Raw genomic sequence first — 20338 nt, 5'->3', positions numbered from 1 at the left:
TCAGCTCAACTTCAAAAGCTTGAACCATTCTAGTCTGTTGTTCCTACTGTGTCTGCTTGTGTTATGAGCACCTCTTTATGAACTCTGATTTATGAAGCCAGTGCCTCAAATCTATTTCAGATGAGGATGCTACTTTTCTGCATGCAACTTCTTGAGGACTCCATGTAGTAGGACATTCGGAGTGCTGGAATTGCTGTTTGGGAGTAAAAGGTGATAGGAGGTGAAGGGCTGTCTATTTTGAACCCATAATGAAAGGCTAACCTTTTGAATGGCTTGAGGCAAAGGTTTATTACCTGGAGCTGAATCTTAGGCTTTTTTTGGGTCTTACTACTTGTTTTTACAGCCAGTATTATAGGATATTAAAAGAGACTAATAGCTTTATTAAAAATCTGTTTGTATTGTAAAGTTCTCTTCATTTGCTGCTAACAGTGGTAGAAAAGCCCTAATGTAGGAGTGGGTGTGTCTGTGATTGGTAACTGCATCCAGGATGATGCTTTTGTAAAATCAGAGAGGTGACCTCTGACCTTTTGTTTTACTTGTGACTAAGTTTTTGGGCTTGAAAACAGTGCATTCTTTTGACAGAGAGTTTACACTGTATTGGGTCTGGTGTTGGTGCATTATTTTCTGTAGTAAAAATTACATTTCCCAATTCAGTACTATAGCTAGGGCCCCAGATTCAACCGGTTTGCAGGAGCGACTGGCACTTTAGAAGAATTGCTGATCGAGTTCAAGTGCAGTACCCACGTTCTTTAGATGTCATTGACTGCAGCAAGGAGCTAGTAGAAGCTTTGTAACAGGCTGTAGTTATGAGGATTTCTTTTTCTTTTCCTCAAGCTTTAGTTGGGAATGCCATTCTGGGAACTGCCCAGGGCACCCATTGGTCTAGCTGTGTCTGTGTGCTGTTAGCTGTGTCTAACTGTTAATAATTTTGCTGACCTTAAGAAAAAGTAAGTTTTTAAATACCGTCTGTTCAAAGCTGTCTCCCTGTCTGTGTGAACTGCTGCCTTACTTTTTGAACAACCTAAGGGGAATTAGAGTAATAAGGTATAGATGCCCTTCAGTGCATGCTTTTTTTCCCTTCCCCTGTATTGCTGCATTAGATATTTTGCCATTACTTGTAGTCAGTAGTGATTTTATAATTGCTAGATATGGAAAATGTTGACCCTGCAAAGAGTTGCATTTTTTTCTTCTTTTTTCTTACAAACTGACAGAATAGTCCAAGTTCTCAGGTATGCCTAAAATGTGGGCATTTTTTTATCTAACTTATTTTATGTTGCACTTTTGTATTTAGTATTTAGTTCTGTATTCTTCATTTTTCAAGTTAATTTTAGCCAGTTGCTTTCTCCTGAGGACTTCACAGTAGTTAAGACTTTTTTATACTTCAATACATATTTCAGTTTCTCAGGCTTCACTGTCAGTAGCTGTATGTTTCCTGCTGTTATTTCCCAAGGTCGTTCTAAGTTGAAGATGATGGCATAATGTTATATACAAAAAGGGCACATGGTTTGATTATCACTTCGGGAAGCTTACATAGGCTTAAAAAGGCTCCCTGGGGTCATAAGCCTAGTAGTCACCTATTAACAATAAATTAAATAGGTTGGGGGTTAACATAACGGCTAGGGTATTTACCTCACAGACAAAACGTGCTGGATTTGATTCTCACATTTGAAGAAAATTAACTAAGCTTAAAATGGTCTGCAGGGACAGCTTGCTTAATACTTGCCTATAAATCTATATATTTCTTTTGATATTGGCTAATTTGTTTGCCTTGGTGACCTATCAGTTTGTTGAAAGATAACAATGTGGAAGTGGCCATTATCAAGCCAGGTGGTTACTTCTAAGGAGTTACCCAGTATTCGTGTTAATGTATCTTTTGGCTTTACTACTTCACGCTTATTGTTAGATTATTTGAATGTCACAAGTATCACGTGCTCAGCTTTAAATTGACAGAGCTGATAGTTTGTTATAGTTTCAGTGAAGACATCCGGTAGGTTTTCATCAGTTAATTTTGCCGCAACCCCTCACATCTTTGAGTCAGTGTGTACAATGTTTCTTCTTGCTCTTCTGCTAAATATAATAGCTTCCATTATACAGAGTCTATGATAATAGTAGCATAAATCTCCAGTTCCTTTAAATTTTATACAAATTGAACCCGTAGAAGTCAGTACGTAGATTATTAAATGTGTAAAACTTTATGTGGCAGTACCTGATTTAACAAATCGCCTTTAACTTCAGTATTATCATCTCAGTTTGTATTAAAATAAAAAAAAAAAAAAAACTGTTTATTCTGTTAAATATAAATGTATCTCAATGAGCAGTACATAGATTGATGGTCATGTGTGTTTTCTGCGAGAGAGAACCTAGGTTTCTTCATTTTGCACTGCACTGTGACTGTACAAAGATAACTGAAGTGTTATATGTTAAAAGGCGTGGCAAGATCAAGAAATATGAGATGATTTTAGTTGTGCTTTGATGTCCATATGAAAACATTAAAAATGGATGTGATCCTGAGGGAGTTTTAGCCTGTCTCTGTCACAGTATGTGTATCTAAGCTTCCTGTTACACATGTGCAGTACATCATGCAGACCCCGAATATGCCAAAAATGAAGCTTACTTTCAGGAGTATAGCAATGAATACCAGGAACTCCTTGTTAAATTACCCATTGCCCCATGTACCCATCTAAGTACATGTAATAAGTACAAGTTTGTTTTGCTTCAGAGTATGGTGCATAGTATGAAGTACCACAACCTTGGATTTTTCGGGTCTATATTATTAGATTGACATTTGAAAACCTCGAACAACATGTGGTCGACACCATATGGTCGATGTCCTCAAACATCAACCTTATAAAAAGACAAAAAAAGAAAAAAGTACCCTAACGGGTTTAAGCAGGGGGGCAAGCCACCCTGCACCCCCACTACTTAAATATACCAATTCCGAGCCCACACTACATTGCAGTAAACAGAAATTTCCCCTTATGGAGATTTCCGTTTACACGCTCGAGATTCTGAGCGTTTGATATTCTCGTGTCGACAATGTCAGATTCGACATTGTCAGCTTTCGAGAATATAATACAGACACAATTTTTCATATATTCACCAACTTTTGGGAAATGCACTTCATCAAGTTTACATATGTAGGCTACCAGTCCCAGATGTAGTGTATTTTGTTTGAAGTGACTACTGTTACACTGAGATGACTAATGTGCTGGCTCATGAGGAAGTTGCTGATGAAATTTTGAAAACAATTTTACTTTCCCTGGATTGCTCAGGAGTGTCAGTCCTTTTTCATTCACTGTGGTATGTTATGTGAGTCAACATTCCTGCTTCCTTCAGTGAAATACTTAGATTTTTTGTACACTGCTTGCATTGAGTAGAATTCAGTTCATTGTTTTGAGCTGGTATTTTAAGTGGGTTGAGAATACTGCTTCTTTCAGCCAAGTTTTTACAGGACTTTCTGTAGAGGCTGCATATGTTTATATTTACTGAGCCAGTTCTTTCCATTGCATAGGAGTCTCTGTGCTTTTTCATTCTCTGTGATATGTTATTTGGGTCAATGCTCGTTTCAGAGAGCTTCTTAAAGCATTTTTTTCTTTTACTCTGTGTGGATGGAGTCAAATTGTTGGACTCCCAGTTCTTTGTCTTTAGCTCTCGTATATTGGTCAAGAATACTACTTATTTCAAGAGAGATTATTGCAGGACTTATTTCATAAACTATCTGCAGTACATCTCCATATTCTTCAGCCCATTTTATATATTCTGTTGTGCTTGTATTTACAGAGCAAGTTCTTTCCTTTACTCGGTATGGGATACTTGCTGAATTCAGGAGGTACTTTTTGGGGTAGAACTACAATGTGTTCTTGCATTGACCGTTTGGAGCAAGCATTTTATAGAGTAGCCACATGATACACATTTCCTGCAAGTTTATCACATTACATTGGAGTTTTTGTTCTATTTTATTTGCAAATATGCATAAATATATTCATAAAAATAAGTTTGACAGTGTCCACTTGGAGTTTTTGTGGAACACCATTTCACAGGCCCAGTCAGCAAACAGGTCAGCAGTGGCTCCTGACTCAAACTGACAGTAAGTAAGAAGTTATACCTTTCAATTCAGAATTATGAATATAAGCTATATTATTTTATATTAATAATTGGAAATGCACAAAATGTGTTAAATAAAGGCATACATAATAACAAAGTTTCTCACTGACACCTGATATCTGCCATGAGTGGACAGATATTTATACTTAGTGTAAGTATGCATCAATGTTCTATTTATTTGCAGTTTGGAAGCTTCGTGGAACAGCATTTCCGGGACTTACACAGCTCATCAAATGGATTGGTCAGTGTCTGAGAAAGTCTGATGTTTTTCATGCAAAGTGATGAGTATATGATATAGTTTCACATTTCTATTAAAAACTTGAATCACAATAATTTTATATGGCACTTCTTATCAAATGAAAGCATACACAGTCCTAGAAAAACGTTGCATTGATACTTGATGTCTGTCTAGCACTGCTTTGGTGATACTTGCAAGTATTTGTTAGTTAAATATGCACTTCATATTTTTATAAGTATCAAAAATGGAAGGGCACCAACAAAACTGCTTTGCAGCAACTAAGGATCACATCTACATAGACAAAAGGCCCACTGATAATAGGGCGTTATGGTGCAGATAATTAACAGCTAGTATAGTTAACAATTGTGTTTTACTTTTGTTTAATTTTTTTGCTTACTTTGCCCTCAGCTGTATGCCTGGTTGACAAAACTTTACCATTATGAAGAGAAGTAAATGCTGAAAAAGTTTCATTTTTACATTTCCTTATAATGTTTTCTGTTTTCAAGATACGTACATTTGATTATATGAAACATTCAAAACTGCATTTCATCAAATCCCATCCATGCATACGAGTCGCATCCACCTTCTATAGCAACTCTGTGAACAACCACCATAATTCATGGTGTTTACTAGGTGAGGGGAAGAAACAGAAGATGACTGCCAGGCCTTTCTTCCATATCACATATCAGTACGTGCACACCTGTCACCCAGGGGACGGCTCATAGTACCAGACTGCTGGGCTGTAGCCCCCCTCAACTTTCCCATAAAAGAAAAAAATAGATTAATTAATATTTTAATTTTACATACTAGGAGCAGTTCGAACTGCTAACCAGCAGTGCGAAAAGGCAAAGATATGACACAATACTCGGAGCAGAGTGCATTCATGCTCGAATTCCGATTGTGGAAAAAAGCTTTTTTTCGCCGGACTGTTTTTAAAACAGTCCAGATTGGGAAGTCCACAGGCATCACTGAAGATGCCCAGAAGTCACTGCATTTTTAACTGCAGGAAATTGGAAGCTGACAGGACTGTTAGCCCCAGCAGCCTGCCACCACGTAATGTGCTTACTAACATGGCTGCTGATTAGTCCAATTACTCTCACATTCTCTTCCCACGCTTTAACTGTACTATAGTTAAGTTCAGTGAGAGAAAGTGAGATGCACAACAAGTGGATATCTAAATCCATCATCTGGATCCGGATGAGAATATTTTTAGATTCTGAGATTCAGAATCAAACTTTCAGGTGAGTGAGAGAAACCAAGGAGGGAAGGAAAGGTATTTTTAAATTAACCCCAGACCCCCCCCCCCCAAAAAAAAAAAATAAGTTCTCTCTATCTCTTTTTTCTGGCAGGGCCAACCAGATACTTTCTGTATTTATTTATTTTTTCCCTGTAGAGTTGACCATATACTAGTAGGTGGTCTGTGTGTTTTGGGACTGGTGATGACTTTTTTTTAATATAATAAATAACCTGGCAGGGTTAACCAAATTCTAGGGAGGCAATGTGTTTTGGGGACTGCTGATTTTCTTTTTTTTTTTAATACAAAAATCTGGCAAGGTCAACCAGATACTAGTAGGTGGCCTGTATGTTTTGGGGGCTGTTGATAACTTTCTGTTTTTTAATATAATCTGGCAGGAGTCAAATGCATACTAGGTATGCAGTGTGTTCTGGGGGGCCATTTGTGGATGATGTGTTTTTTTTTTTTTTTTTTTGTTTTTTAACTTAATATCTTTTTGCAAGGTAAGTCATTGTAAATTAGGGTGATTTGTCAATGTTTTATTGTTGAAACAAACTCGCACGAGTAAAGTGTGTATGGGTGAACTGAAGTAAGATCACCTGCACATTCTTGGTTATGTGATGTGAAAGAAATACAGTAATGCAGCCATCTTCTTCTGTTTTCATTATTTTAAACCTTGTAGGCTCAAATCAGATTCTCTGGGTAGACAATTGGGATGGGGGTTATGCCTGTGTACGAATAGAATGACTGGAGTTCTGGCTTGCTTTGCAAGAGTAGTGTGCATTTGTGTGAAGTATGACTGACCACAAACTCTGAACTCTGAATATTGTTTATGTGAAAAAAGAATATTTAATTAATGACAATGTCATCTTTTTTTGTTTTTGTTTTTTAATCTTCTAAGATCAAACCAGATATTGTGGGTGAGGTAGGCAATGGAAATTGGGTCTATGTGTGAATGAAACAAATGGCCTTGCTGTTTACTGTTGTAATTCTGGCTTTGCAAAACTGTAATTTTTCTGTTAGTACTTTCAGATGAATGTAAAATAATTAGCAAGTGCATGAGTAATTCTTAATGTATGCTATTTCATATCTATTAATGTATATACTGAATGTTTGCTCAAAAATGTTTGTAATATGTTGGAGCTTTTCTCCCTGGTCATATGCTGGAAAGGTTTTTTTTTTCAGCTAAGGCCAGTTGCAGAAACACGGGTAAATAAAAGTAAAATAAATAAAATGAAATGTGTGCTTGGCTGGGCATACACAAGCTGTGACTAATGTTTCTGTCAGCAAAATGGAAGCAATTCAAGTATGCAACCCAACTGTTATATTAATCCTGCCAGCGTAAAAAACAGCTATTTTAGTTGGGTAATAGGAGGGGTGTTTGTGAATGAAATGAGTTAACCGGCCTTGCTGTTTACTCTTGTAATTGCGGCTTTGTAAGATTAATGTGTATTTAGGTAAAGTCAGCTGTCATACAAGTCTGGGACTACTGTTTCTGTGCAACAGAGTAAATTAATGCAGTCATTGATATTTTGTTTTAATCCTGGCAGGGGTCAAAGCAGATACTTTAGGTCGGCAATTGATATGATGTTTGTGGATGAAATGTTTGGCACTGTAGCTTTGGTGTAATGCAGATTACTTTGTACAGTACAGTGTATTTTTATTACATCATGTGTAGTCATAATAATTTCATGCAGTCAAGACCCAACACTTTTTTACGTTTAGAGGTGTTATAGCAGAACCTAAACACCTTGTTAACTCTGAAATGCACTTTTGTAGACTATTCAGCATGTGCAATAGTAACTGAACAATTATTTTATGGTAAGCATGGTTAGTATTAATCTCACTGTAACATAGCCCTGCCCCTTTCTATTTGGTCCCATTCCTTTCTAGTTGGCCCCACCCCATTCAGCTGTCTCCTGCAGTCTCCCCTTGGATTTGAAGTCACCAGCCGCCACTGCTGTCACCAGTTGACCTACTGTATATCTTTGAAATGAGGGAGTAAACCAGAGTACGCAGAGAGAACCCACATCAAAACAGAGTAAGTACCTCAGTGACATTATCCCTGGGAAAGTGTGAGGCACATCCGTTGACATTAATAGACTCACCACCATGCATATGCAGAAGTGCATCCATTGAAGTTTATGAACACACCTGTCATTATCCCTCGGTTGACATCACTGAGGGATGCACTAAATTTATTTGGAATATTCTTTAATAAAAAAAAGAGTACAAAGTTATTTTTTTATTATTAAATGCCCAAATAATTAAAGAATGAGATAAAAATGCATTGTGGCAGTGTGTTAATAAAACACTGTTAGATTCGGTTAAACTTTGATTTGTTTTGTTGTTTCAGTTCTGTTCACAATTTATTATTGCCTATTGTTTTCCCCCTAATTCTTTTGCACCAAAGTTCTTGAAACACTTTCAGAATAGCCATATCATTTCTTTTTCTTCATTTTCTTAACTTTCAAACATTTTTTTTTTATATTTTTTGTTCCCCTGCTGCATTTTAAAACAGTTCTTTGTTTTTTGAAATTCTGTTTATTTCATTTGTGATTCGTTTGCAGTTGAACAGTAGAGATGGGGGCATAGTCTGAGCGCACTATAGTTTGTTTCCATGCTTTGGGCTATTTTTGTCTTGGGGAGTAGTGCTTGCTTTTCTGTTTCTTCCTTGGACTATGTCCTCCTTCTGTATCTACTGCTTATTGTGTTTATTACTTAAGTTTCCCATCCTACTTCTGTTCTTCGTCTGCTTTAATGTGATTTTCCCCTTGGCATGACCCATATACCTGACTAGTTCCTTATAAGAAGTATTATTCATTAACTGATTGACTTCGTATCTTGCTCAGAACTACAAGTTTTTTTAAAAACCTTTGTAGGCTACTATATGTCAAAGTCAAAGTAAACATTATTGTCATACAGGTCAACACAGAGGAAAAAGTGCACATCACTACACAAAATTTCTATACTCAGGCTTGTACCACACGAATGACAGTTTACAGAAGGAAGATGGATTAAATTAATAAAAATGAAAAAAAATAAGATACAAAAAAGTAAATTAAGTATAACAGATTTGAAGGCTCTATTTACATCAGAAACACAAGTACAACAGCAGGAATAGACTCGGTAGAAATATAAGGATATGCAAAGAAAAGTACTATAATAAGTAACAGAGGCACAGATGTAAACTTACCCACTACCAATATATACCATAAACTTACAGTTTACAGTTTTCCTGGTGCAGAAAGAGGCGTATGAAGTGAGCTATTCAGAGAGTTTTTGTAAAAAACAGTGACATCTTGCACACAAATATTTTACCCATGTAGCACGTCAGGCTATGGGTTTGTTATTCGGCTGTCTGATAGCGTGTGAGAAGAAGCTATTATGGAATCTGGATACCCTGCATCTAATGCTTCTGTAGTGCTTCCATGTTGGCAGGAGTTTGAACAGTCCATGAGCAAGATGGTGTATATCCCTCAATTGTTTTTGGACTCTGCCATAGCATCTGTTTGAATATATGTCCAGTAGGGATTGAAGGTTGGAGCAAACGATTTTTGTGGCCTGTTTAGCAATCTTATCCAGTGCCTTCTAATCAGCTTAAGAGCATTTTCCATACCAGACAATGATGTTTGTTAGTACACACTCAGTTTGTGGTTGTGTAGAAGGTGAGTAGGACCTATGGGGGGAGGTTGGCAATACGAAGTCTCCTAAGAAAGTGTAGACATTGTTGGGCTCTCTTTATAAGGTAGGTAGAAAGTGTTCGTCTCCAACTTAGTTCTTTCAAGATATGTACCCCTAGGAATGTGGTGCTGTTTACTCTTAATATTGCAGCACCATTGATGATGATGGGGGTGTGTGGCTTTTCCTTCTTCCTAAAATAGATGATGATTTCCTTGGTTTTCCCTACATTTAGTGCTGAGTTATTGTCAATGGACCAATGAATGCGTTGGTTCACTTCTTCCCTGTAGACCTCCTCGTCTTCCTTCTTGATAAGGCCAGTTATTGTGGTGTTTGCAAATCTGATGATTCTGTTTGACTGATGCATAGCTGTGTAGTCATGTGGTAGAATTGTGAAGAGAAATGGACTGAGTACGCAGCCTTGTGGGACCCTTGTGTTCTGGGTGATTCTGTTTGAGTGATGCTTTCCACCTCGAGTTGTTTGTGGACTTTGTTAGGAAACTGAGGATCCGGTTGCATATTGTGTTTTCTATGCCCAGTTTACTCAGCTTAGACAGCAGTTGTTGTGACATAACCATGCTGAAGGCAGAGCTGAAGTCTATGAACAGCATATGTGCATAACAGTCCTTATTTTCCAGGTGTTCAAGGTATGATGAAGTATTAAGGCTATGGCATCTGCAGTAGAATGATTTAGCCTGTATGCAAATTGTAAAGGATCAAATGTAGCAGGTAGACAGGATGTTATATGATCTTTGACCATTTTTTCGAAATACATGAAACATCTTTTCCCTTTTGTCATATCCAGACAGTTGCCAGTTCCAAGATGCCATCTTTCTTTCTTCAAGAAAAAACACTTTTGGCAAATGCTGTTTGTTATCTTGTGTGACAACAGACTGCATCTGTATTCACCATCCACCTCTTCAAAATATCCTCATCAGTAAGAGGTTTATTCAAAATCTGGGTCCTGAAGGGTACCCAGTAAGGTACATCTTAATTTTTAACTCGCTAATGCCACTGACTACTTTTGATTAGAGTACTCTCATAGTCTGATCACCTTCATTCTTCTCTTATTTTGCCATATAATTTCATTAACATTTCAAGGTACTACAGCATTTATGTGGATGATCTGATTGACTTAAGAGTTCTGTAGTATTAACTCCCTATCATTTTGTCTATTCTGTCAGTCAAGTTTACATCCTGCATATATCACTGTCACATTTCTTCTTTGGATCAGCATACCGCTTCTTCAATGGTGACCATAGCACGCTCTTTCTGCTTTCTTCTGACTTCCTCCATTATGCATCCATCCCCCACTGATTTTATTGTTTTGATAGCGGTTTTCTGAGTTATTTGCATTTTATTAAGTGGATTGTTCCTGATGATTAAAGCTCAGTAAAAGAGTGGATGGGGGTGGGGGCTTCCATGGTATAAAAAATATACAGTAAGTTATTGTAAAATACAGTAAAAACCATAAAAAGGCAAGAATAATATAAAACATATATGCAGGACTTGTATGTTACAATAAATATTTACACATTTGTGTAAGTCTTATTTACCTGAAATAGCATTTGAGTAATGCAGTGTTCATGCAAGAGGATTCATACTTACGCTTATGCTGTTATGTACAATTGTGTCAGAGATTGCTGGTGCTTATCTGTCTTTACATCCTTTTAAAGTAGGAGTAAGAATGCTACTTCTGGATTGCAAAATGCTAGTGAATATTACCTAGGCTTAATATTTTTGACAGATGAGGGTATGAAGATAAAAAAAAAGTAAAATCTTTAAAGTATTCAAACTGCCAGTTGTCTAAGTATCTGTCAGCTGTCTAGGTATCTGATAGAAAGTGGAAGTTTATTCCAGGCTGGAAGTGAGAGGTGACTAAGAGCACTTTCTAAAATTTTGGACTTTGTTTTGGGAAATTCTGTAGTAGCATTTGATGAGAATATGTAATTGGGTTGAGAGATTGTTTTTATATCTCTTCAGCTTTCGTTTTTCACTTTTTGATTAGTATGGTTTTGAAGTAATTTTCTCCTTTGCTGACAGTAGGTGGTTGATAGCAATAGCACAGTTATTCCTCTCTTGGCATGTTTACGTTTTGTTCAGTCACTTGTGTTCTCAGGCTGGAGTTTCCAGTGTCCTGGTTTACTCCTACAGATTAAGCTATATTTCATCCATTTTCCCCTTTATTTGCAATGTGCTTCATATGGATTCTGTCTACATTTTCATATTTCATGCAGAGTGACTTTTTCCTTTGGCCTCAACAGGATATTTTTTTGGCATAGTGGGAGAAAATCCCTTGCTCATATTCTCACTCTGTGTATTGCTTGCAAGTCGAACAAAGACTGAGTTTGATCTTCCCAGAAATCAAAATTCTGTCAATAAATAAACTAAAATGAATGAATCCTGTGATGGTTCTGTAACTTTTCCCATGCTGTCTCTGAGAAGCACCATGCTATCTCTGAGAAGCATTATCATGGCCAAAGGGCCATTAGAATCACTCAGTGTAAAGATGTGTCCAATAATTTGCCAGTCAGAGAGGGATTGAAATATATTCTAGAGAAGTTGTTTAGGCTGCTAGATGTCTACGAGGATTGTGATAATATTCCAGAGATGCATTCTGCTGAAGACTGAACTGTTGTGTTTCTATATTTTTGACTGTGGCTAGTGTTGTAGGAGTCTATGATTAGAAAATTTGAAGATGCGATGGCAAGGACTTTGTATTCTGAACTGAGGTAATGAACACCAGCTAGCATGAACACCAGCTAGCAACTACAGCAATAGTCTCCCAAATTGTATAGTATAGAGAATTTAAATTTGTATAGAGAATTTAAATTTGTGCTTCAAAGTGAAAAAAAAATACCTTTCATATCATGCAATCTGTTTATCCCAATTATTTATCCACAGAAAGAAATGTGTTGCTATGTAACTGATATTAGGTTGCATTCATGAACCGATATCCCAGTTATTTACATCTTTTAAGTGGTTCTAGTTTTACACTAACATACCATATTTATTTTTGCATAATACGGTAAGTTGTTGGCAATGCACACAAATTCTGTGGTAGCCATAATAGCCTTTCTTATGTTTCTGTAAGCAGTCAACTGTTTTGCTCACTGTTTGCATCATTGGGATGTTGGTAGAATGTATAGTTTGCAAGAGTGCTAAAAGCGTTTAAGGAATTACTGTAGGTGTGGGGTAAGGTGTATTGATGAAAGCAGTGTGGTTCTATAAATGCAGAAAATCAGTGTAGATGCAGCATAAGTTTGGTGACTTGATTTTAACTGTTTAATTGCTACTAGGGTTTTGAAACCTGATGCACACCTTTATGGGTTTTGAAATGTGATACACGCCTTTATACAGCAGGATAAAATCAATCTCCTTGCACCTACGAGGTCACTACTGCTAAAAAAAAGTCTGCAATCTTTCTCCAGTATACATACAAAAATGGGAAAAGAGCATAAAACAGCTGAAAGGCCAGTGACAACGCAACAGCCAAAAGGAAAATATTCTGGAGGGGAGACATAGATATTTTACTCAAGGGCCCTACAAAACTTCCACCAAGCTTTGCAGTTCAAGCAAAAGGTTTTGAATTGAGGGTGGTCATACTTGACCCCCTTATGGGCAGACGTCACAGTCATACTTCTTACTATCTTTATTGGGATCTTACCAAAAAACAAAAGCAAAGATGGCTTGGTTGCTTTCTCCTTTCTTTTCAGCATTGGTGTAATGTTGCATTGCGTGAAGGAGACCAGCTCACTGGATGACTTCAAAGGAAGCTGTAGTCAGGCTGGTTGCATTGATAAATGGGCCTGCAGCTTATTCCCAGAGTTTATGAATTCTTCTGCAGCAGTCACTGCTCAACTTTGAACATCTGCCACTATGATAAGTCACGGGGGGTCCTTTTCACAGAGGTGTGCACTGGTAGGAAGCTGAGAGTGACCTTTCTTCTTCAGTGCAACAACCACATTACGGAGAAACTGCAGAACATTACTGCTGGACGTCTCACAGGACTTGGGACTCTGCATTTCAGATTAATAAGATGCTGCAGTAACATACTGACTGAAGTTCATGCTAGCTTGTAGGCAGATGGAAGTGTAAAGGTAAGATCAGAGTTCATTCTTTTGTAGGCTTTGTCTTAAGGATAGCCTTGTACTGTTGGGATTCTTTATTTTATTGGCAACAGTTACTGCTTCAGAAGGAATGCTAATGTAGCAGTAATAGCGGGCTTATTATGAGATTTGTTTCTTGGCTTCCAGAATTAAATAAGCAGTGCAGTAGGGAGTAAACATACTATCATTTATCCTTTGCCAAACAGATATGCCATGTCTTGAACATTATGTTCATACTCTCTGTGGTGCTGCGGTAGCGTTGTCGCCTCACAGTTAGACGTTGCCCATTCGATTCTCAGAGCATCTTCTGTGTGGCGACATGCGTGAATGGGCGTTCCTTTGTTGAAGGTTGTGCGTTAGGCCCGGCAAGCCAGCACGTAAAAATCAACTGCCAGTCATTAGTGGACCGGAGTTCCACTGTGGCGATCCCTAACCGGGAAAAGCCGAAAGACACAACAACATTTTCTGAATGCTCTGTGACTTCCATGACTTTTTTTTTTGCTCCTCCTCTTCTACTGAGTTTTTGGTATACTGGGCATGTGTCTGTCTCTGTATTTTTTAGTATTCATGACTCTGAAATCCTTTGTGGTCCAGTGCTAAGTTTGAGCTAACATCTTAGGTTGTGTGTTAGTAACCATTGTTTTACTTTATCATGATTCCTTCCATTTATTCCTGTGGCACCCTGCTTTGTTATGTACATTTTTTAAATGGCTATGTTTGTATTGTTTTTCTGTAGTCCTGCATTGAAGTGAATGAAGAACCCCTTTTAAGACCATTTTGGTATCTGGAATGCAGCTTTTTTCTTCAGATGAAAATTGCTGCAAAACTAAGAATGAGTTTTGCAGGTTGTAGTTTAAAAATGTGAATGTTTAGGTTGACATGGTACATCAGGAAGTGGAAAAAATATAAAACTTTTGAATTAGCAGAGGTAAATGTTTGTCTTTCGAGCTCAAATGAAGTAGAACTGTGTAGTTGTTTGGGCTGCCTAATCAAATAGAAAAGCTTTATATTTATTGGGAAGCCTTTTGCCTTTTATACTGCACAATAAAATGGTGTGCGGCAGTGTATGATTGGTTGGACTTTGTTCTTTTCCTAGCAAAACGTGACATTTGTTGATTAATACCCTTAATCACCCTTAATGTGACAGTTTCATTTAGTTCCTGCATGTAATGAGTTGTGAATAAGTGACAGGAGACAATGTACTGAGTTCAGGTAACAAATACCTGTAAAGGAGTTAACAGAATTTGTATCCATTACAGCCTGTGCCTTTTCGTTATTATCAGTCTTTCATTTTTTCTTTCCATTCAGAGTATGATTTCTTCCATTGTGAACAGCACTTACTATGCAAATGTCTCAGCAGCAAAATGTCAAGAATTTGGAAGATGGTATAAACATTTCAAGAAGACAAGAGATATGATGGGTAAGCAAAAAATTTGTAATGATGTTAATGGTTTCTGCGTACCATTACATGTCGTGTCAGGGTCTGTCACAGTCAGTTATCTAAAGCCAGGTATTTTCCATGTAACAATTCAGTACTTTTTTAGTATAATGAGATAATTAAATTTATTGTCAAATGTACAGAATGTCAGAAAGAGACTAGAGAAGCTGTCATTTTTGTAGTAACCCATTAACAGGTTAACACAACTTGGTGTTCATTTAAATAAATGTGTTCTAAGTAGCAGTACAAAAAATTCTCGGAGTAAAGTAAAGCTGCCTTTTTTTTTTTTTTTTTTTTTTTTTTTTCTAATCACCCATCTAAAGTAGTACAGATTTGTTTTGATGGTTGGACATGCATGAGATTTGCAGCACTAGTGCTGGGGTCTGATGTATTGTGGTTATGCATCCTGTTTGTTTAATGCAGACATGGTGTAGGGCCAGTGGACCATTTAAATAACCTTTTTTGTGTGTTTGGGCATGTGGCAGTCAAATAATGTACTGTTTTAATTTATGAGATAGTTAGATTTGAACAAGGAAACTAAAAATGGATCTTGGATTAAAAGACATAACATTGTTTAATTAGAATTATATTACTTGACTTCAGATAAATTATTTGCTGGTACTCATACATACGTACATATGTCAGGGACTAAAGTATAACACATTCTGTCCAGCATAATAACTAGTATTAACCATCCCTTCCTTTCATGTTTTCCCCACTCTTTGACCATTCATCTTCCTATAGTTCTCCAAGGTTTAATGACTGCCTGCACATATATATATATATTTATATGTTTACCCAGCCACTAGCATCCTGCCTGTTAACACCTGGGGAGTGAATTTGCTGCCATTTAGGACCGACTTGAATGGTACATACTGATGCCAGACGTATCAGACTTTGCTAGTTTGCATCCATGTATAATTGGTATAAAGCATAAGCATTTTTGAACTGAGTTTGCACTTCATGGTCAGTAGTGGATCCGTACAAGCTGGAAAAAAAATTGCAGAAATCTGATCCTTGCAGAACTAAGTTGATTGGAAAATTAAAATTTGGTTTAAATGAATTATTGATGCTTAACTGGATAACCCTGGTTTAAAAAGCAACAACTTAATTTGGGATTAATGGCATGTTTTAGTTTTCAGCAAGATTAACAGTTATGTATAATATATAAGCATGTGTATGTGAAATTGAGTTAGGCGCCTCCATAGATTCTAAGTCAAGAGTCCCATCTTCTTAAGTCAGTGATATTTATTTCTAGTGGAGGTAAGAGATTAAGGCATTTGTCACTGAAGAATATTAGTTTTATGAATTTATCATTGTTTACTGGGAAAGTCTGTCTGGGATAAAATCTTTTTTCAATGTAGGCCCTTGGAGGAAAAGCTCCACATTTAATACCTGTTTTGACATACGTGTAGAATACAGTTACACGATATCAGAAGGAATATAAAATATAGGTAAATGTACACACACAAAAAAAAAAATGCTTTACAGTTACTTACATGAACATCATTTAGAAACAGAGCATGCACGTAGCTTGTATAGGTATATAGCTGTTTGTTTATTTATCTTTTTTAATTTTGTTCTGGCCCCAGAATTTCCTGAGTTCATTAAGTAACGCAGTGATTAGCGTTGTTGCCTCACAGCAAGAGGTTCTCTTGTTTGATTCTCATCTGAGGGTGCCTTCTGTATGGAGTCTGAAGGCCCTCCATGTATTTGCATGAGTTTTCTGCAGGTGCTTTGGTGTCATACCATACTCCAGACAATGCAGTAGGTGGATTAGATACTCTAAATTGGCTGTAGGTTTTGATTGTATGTGTGAGTGGTATGGATAAGAAACCACAGTAGGGCTAGCCACCTGGTGCGGAAGTAGATAGCTTGCTAATTCATGCAGTGCAGCATAAAAAGATTGCTGCACTCCTGACTGTTGTCCTTTGGATGAGACATTAAACCAAAGTCCCATCTTCTTGAGTTGGTGGTAGCACAGGTGGATGTAAACGATCCCATGGCACCTAATATGTAAGGGGTCTTTTAATGTTTTTTATGTGGTGGTAAATATTTACATACTTACAGCCACATGCATACACATTTCTATTTCTTACTATTTATCATTATTCTTGTAACATCCTCATTGCTGTTCTCCCATGATTGACCCCCATTCTTTCTTCTACAAACATAATCTGATTTTTTGCAGTATATCTGTATAAATCCATTTACCAGTAAACAAAATTTCATTCAGTCTTTCATTCCAAATAACCCATATTCATCAAATAAATTCTTGTCTACCTTTCTCACATATTCTTTATTATAATAATATCCATACATAATCAAATTCCTATCTATATTTTGTCATTAATATTCTCAATTTTGTTCCTTCATATAACTTTTTTCCAGAGTTTCATCACTATCTTGCACTAAAAAAAAACATGCTATGTTTTCTCTTCCTCTCCACAAAATAATCACGCCTCTCAAGTTTATTTTTATATGGCATATTCCCTTTTACTGGTAATTTATTTATTACCAGTCCCCATAGTAAATCCTGACACTCTACTGTTTCCTTACTTTAGTTGCTTTAATCACTTTTGATAAAATGTCCCATGGAGTTACATAATAATGTTTCCTCGTATTATTATAACACAATAATGTTACTATATGAAATATCACTGATTTTTATTTTCACGTTAGTATTTTTCTTGGTAGTGTTTAATTTCTTCATTTACTTATTTATTTCTATTTTTCTTATTCTCATCATCTCCTGTAATTGTTTGTACTTAATTTAACAGTGAATATTTAAATGTATTGTTTTCTTTCTTTACCCACTTCAATACTCTATTCAAGTTTAACGAAGCAGAATAAACAATAGGATTTAGTAACCCCAATCCCTCTTCATCTGCATTCATGTACAACACACACCAGTTGCGCACTTTATTTTTTCATATTTTACTGGCATCATATGAGCATTTGACATGTACATTATTTTCCCTTTAATACTGAATTTATCACATAAATATTTTTTTGAATGCTAATCTATACGTCCTCTACCCAAGAGTTATTCATTTCATTTATTTTACGAAACCTTCACTTTGCATTATAACTATATAATTTTCCTAAATTTTATTCCCAGTAAAGACTTAATTTGTTGAAAAATACACACTCCCAATTTTCACCACGTCACTCAAACCCTTACTTTTATCTTTATTCAAGGTCATTCCCATTTCCCTTAAACATCCATTCAGACAAGCCAACACTTCCCTCATCCATAGTTGATAACAATTGTATTGTCTGCGTACATCAAAGCTACTGGTATTGCCACCTCCTTTGGCATCACATATCTAGCATCTTTCATTTTGTTAGCTACTTTACTCACTGTCTCATTCATCACCAGTGCAAGCAATATTCTGCACATGAGATATCCTTGTCTTATACCACACTTCATGCATGTTTCTTTACTCAGTCTACTATTCTGATGTGCTGACACACACTTTCCTAAATATATTGCCTGTTCTGTACTTCTCCTTAACCTCCCACAATGCATCATGTCCTACTGTATCAAATGCCTTCCTAATATCACCTACCATAAGTTTCATATCTTCCCTTTAACTTGTTCTCCAGACTTGTCTTACAGTCAGTAGCATTTTTTGTCATCCCCTCCTTTTTTATATATAGTATATACTTTCTTCCGTAATATCACTCATTTTCCATCCATTCTCCTCTGTATTATTCCTGTAGAAATTTTATTATTTAGTGTAATGGGTTGCCAATTTTTAATTTCGCTCTTCTTATCTTTCTTCCATATACATTTTAATATCCCTTTATATGACTCTTTATAAACAAACCCTTCCTTCCTTTCATTATTTATTCAATACACTTACAAAATACTATCTTTGCCTGTCCATTAATTTCTTGTACATTCTCTACTGCATACCATCTGGGCCTGATACTGAATTAACATTTAATTTCGTAAGTACTTCATTCAATTCACTAATAGTATTTTTTTTTTAATTCTTCCCTAACCCATTCGGGAAATTTCTTTGCTTTCCATTATCTCTCATTTTCCATCCTTTTACTCCTTATGCATATTTTGCACATGGCATACTACAATACTCATAATTTGCTATTCTGTTCTTTTTACCTTTCCTTTAACATTTTTCATTTCTGTCATTATACTGATATCCCCTTTACTGTTTTACTCAAATAAGCAGGTACCTCGTCCCTCCAGTATAAATATCAGTGTCTGAACAGTAATGTCATTATTTCTTTTATATATTTTTTCTATATATAAATTCTGTCTTGTATTATTCTTTAATACATTTTTATAAATTTTCCCATACTTTACTTGTTCTCCCTTTATTAAATCATCTTGCTACTAAAAAATGAAGAAAAAAAAGTATGTTTTGAAAAACCTGTCACAACTGTATCACCTTCTGCTTATCCCAAAGCCTTCCAGTGATACAAAATAATGAATTTCAGATTCAAGTGCCCCCCTACACACTTCTGTAATTCTGTTGTTTTTTTTTTTTTGTTCCACACAGCTAATTTACCACAATTTATCACATCCTGTATATTTTTTACATTGTTCCCTTTCTTTTTATGTCTTCTCCTTAAATCACAGTTGAAGTTCTCTGTGATTATAATTTTCATGTTAACCACCACATAAGTATAATATATGATGAAACACATTCTCTTTTCTTGCTAGTTGTGTATGCATGTAGCGGTATAGATTCATACGTCTATACTAGGCTAATGACTACCAGGGCCTTTATAAGCCTAGCCATTCAGTCCAACCAGGGCCTTTATAAGCCAAGCCATTCAGTCCAACCCAAACGTGTCCCTATGGATCATGGGCGTTTATTAGGAGGGGATGTATTAGTTAATAAGTTTCTAGAGATTATGTGGGGGGTGTAGGCATATGTTATTTTGAGTATTACTGTCTGCCTGTGTTTGTCAGTGAAATGGGGACCCAGACCTGTTATGAATTTCTAGGGTTAGTAATGGACTCTGCTTCACATGGATGGGGAGCCTGTTCAAGAGCATGGGAGTCCTCTGAGATAGATGTGTCCCTTGCCAACATGTCTTATTTATGTCACAAGCAAAATTTAAATCCTTGGATCTAGTAGTTTTGACACTGTTCATTTTGCAGATGTACAAAAGGTTCTTCAGAGCTGGATCTGAGGATGCCTTGTATGCCAAGCATTGATTGCCTCCTGGTAGCCTGTAGGAGTCAGTATAAAGATAGGGCTTTAAGACAATCCATATATAGGACAATGTATTTATAACATGGGCTCTCCTGATAAGGAACCATGTTAAGTTGTCAATCTCGCCTTCATTCTTGCTTGATGGGTTCGGAGCCGATCCCTCGGCTCCACCGCACTGCTAAGCTCGAGAGTCTCTTTCACCAGCTCGAGGCAGCCCCATATCCCATGATGCAAGGCAGTAAATACCCAGATCTCGTTTGCCGCTTCGCTTAGGAGGTCTTCTTTTTACCAGCTCCTGGTAAGTTGTTCACTTTTGTGATTTAAGCCCCTTTTTTAGTCAAA

General features: G+C 36.6%; 1 protein-coding gene across 7 annotated transcripts in view; it reads left to right on the top strand.

The window, feature by feature from the left end:
- The window catches only part of SATB1 (SATB homeobox 1), a 1726940-nt gene that overhangs the window by 1152561 nt on the left and 554041 nt on the right, over window positions 1-20338 (top strand). For 6 of the 7 annotated variants that reach the window (XM_044066968.1, XM_044066966.1, XM_044066967.1 and 3 more), the window contains 2 exons: window positions 4289-4345; window positions 14675-14786. In XM_044066968.1, coding sequence (XP_043922903.1) covers window positions 4289-4345; window positions 14675-14786 — 169 coding nt within the window. The remainder of the gene's footprint in view (window positions 1-4288; window positions 4346-14674; window positions 14787-20338) is intronic. The other variant, XM_044066970.1, reaches the window with a different exon arrangement.

This window comes from Protopterus annectens, chromosome 3.part1 (genome assembly GCF_019279795.1).
Source record: "Protopterus annectens isolate FY-2018-M chromosome 3.part1, PAN1.0, whole genome shotgun sequence".
NCBI lineage: Eukaryota > Metazoa > Chordata > Ceratodontiformes > Protopteridae > Protopterus > Protopterus annectens.
The sequence above is the reverse complement of the archived record's forward strand: the minus strand, read 5'-3'. Positions and strand labels throughout refer to the sequence as shown.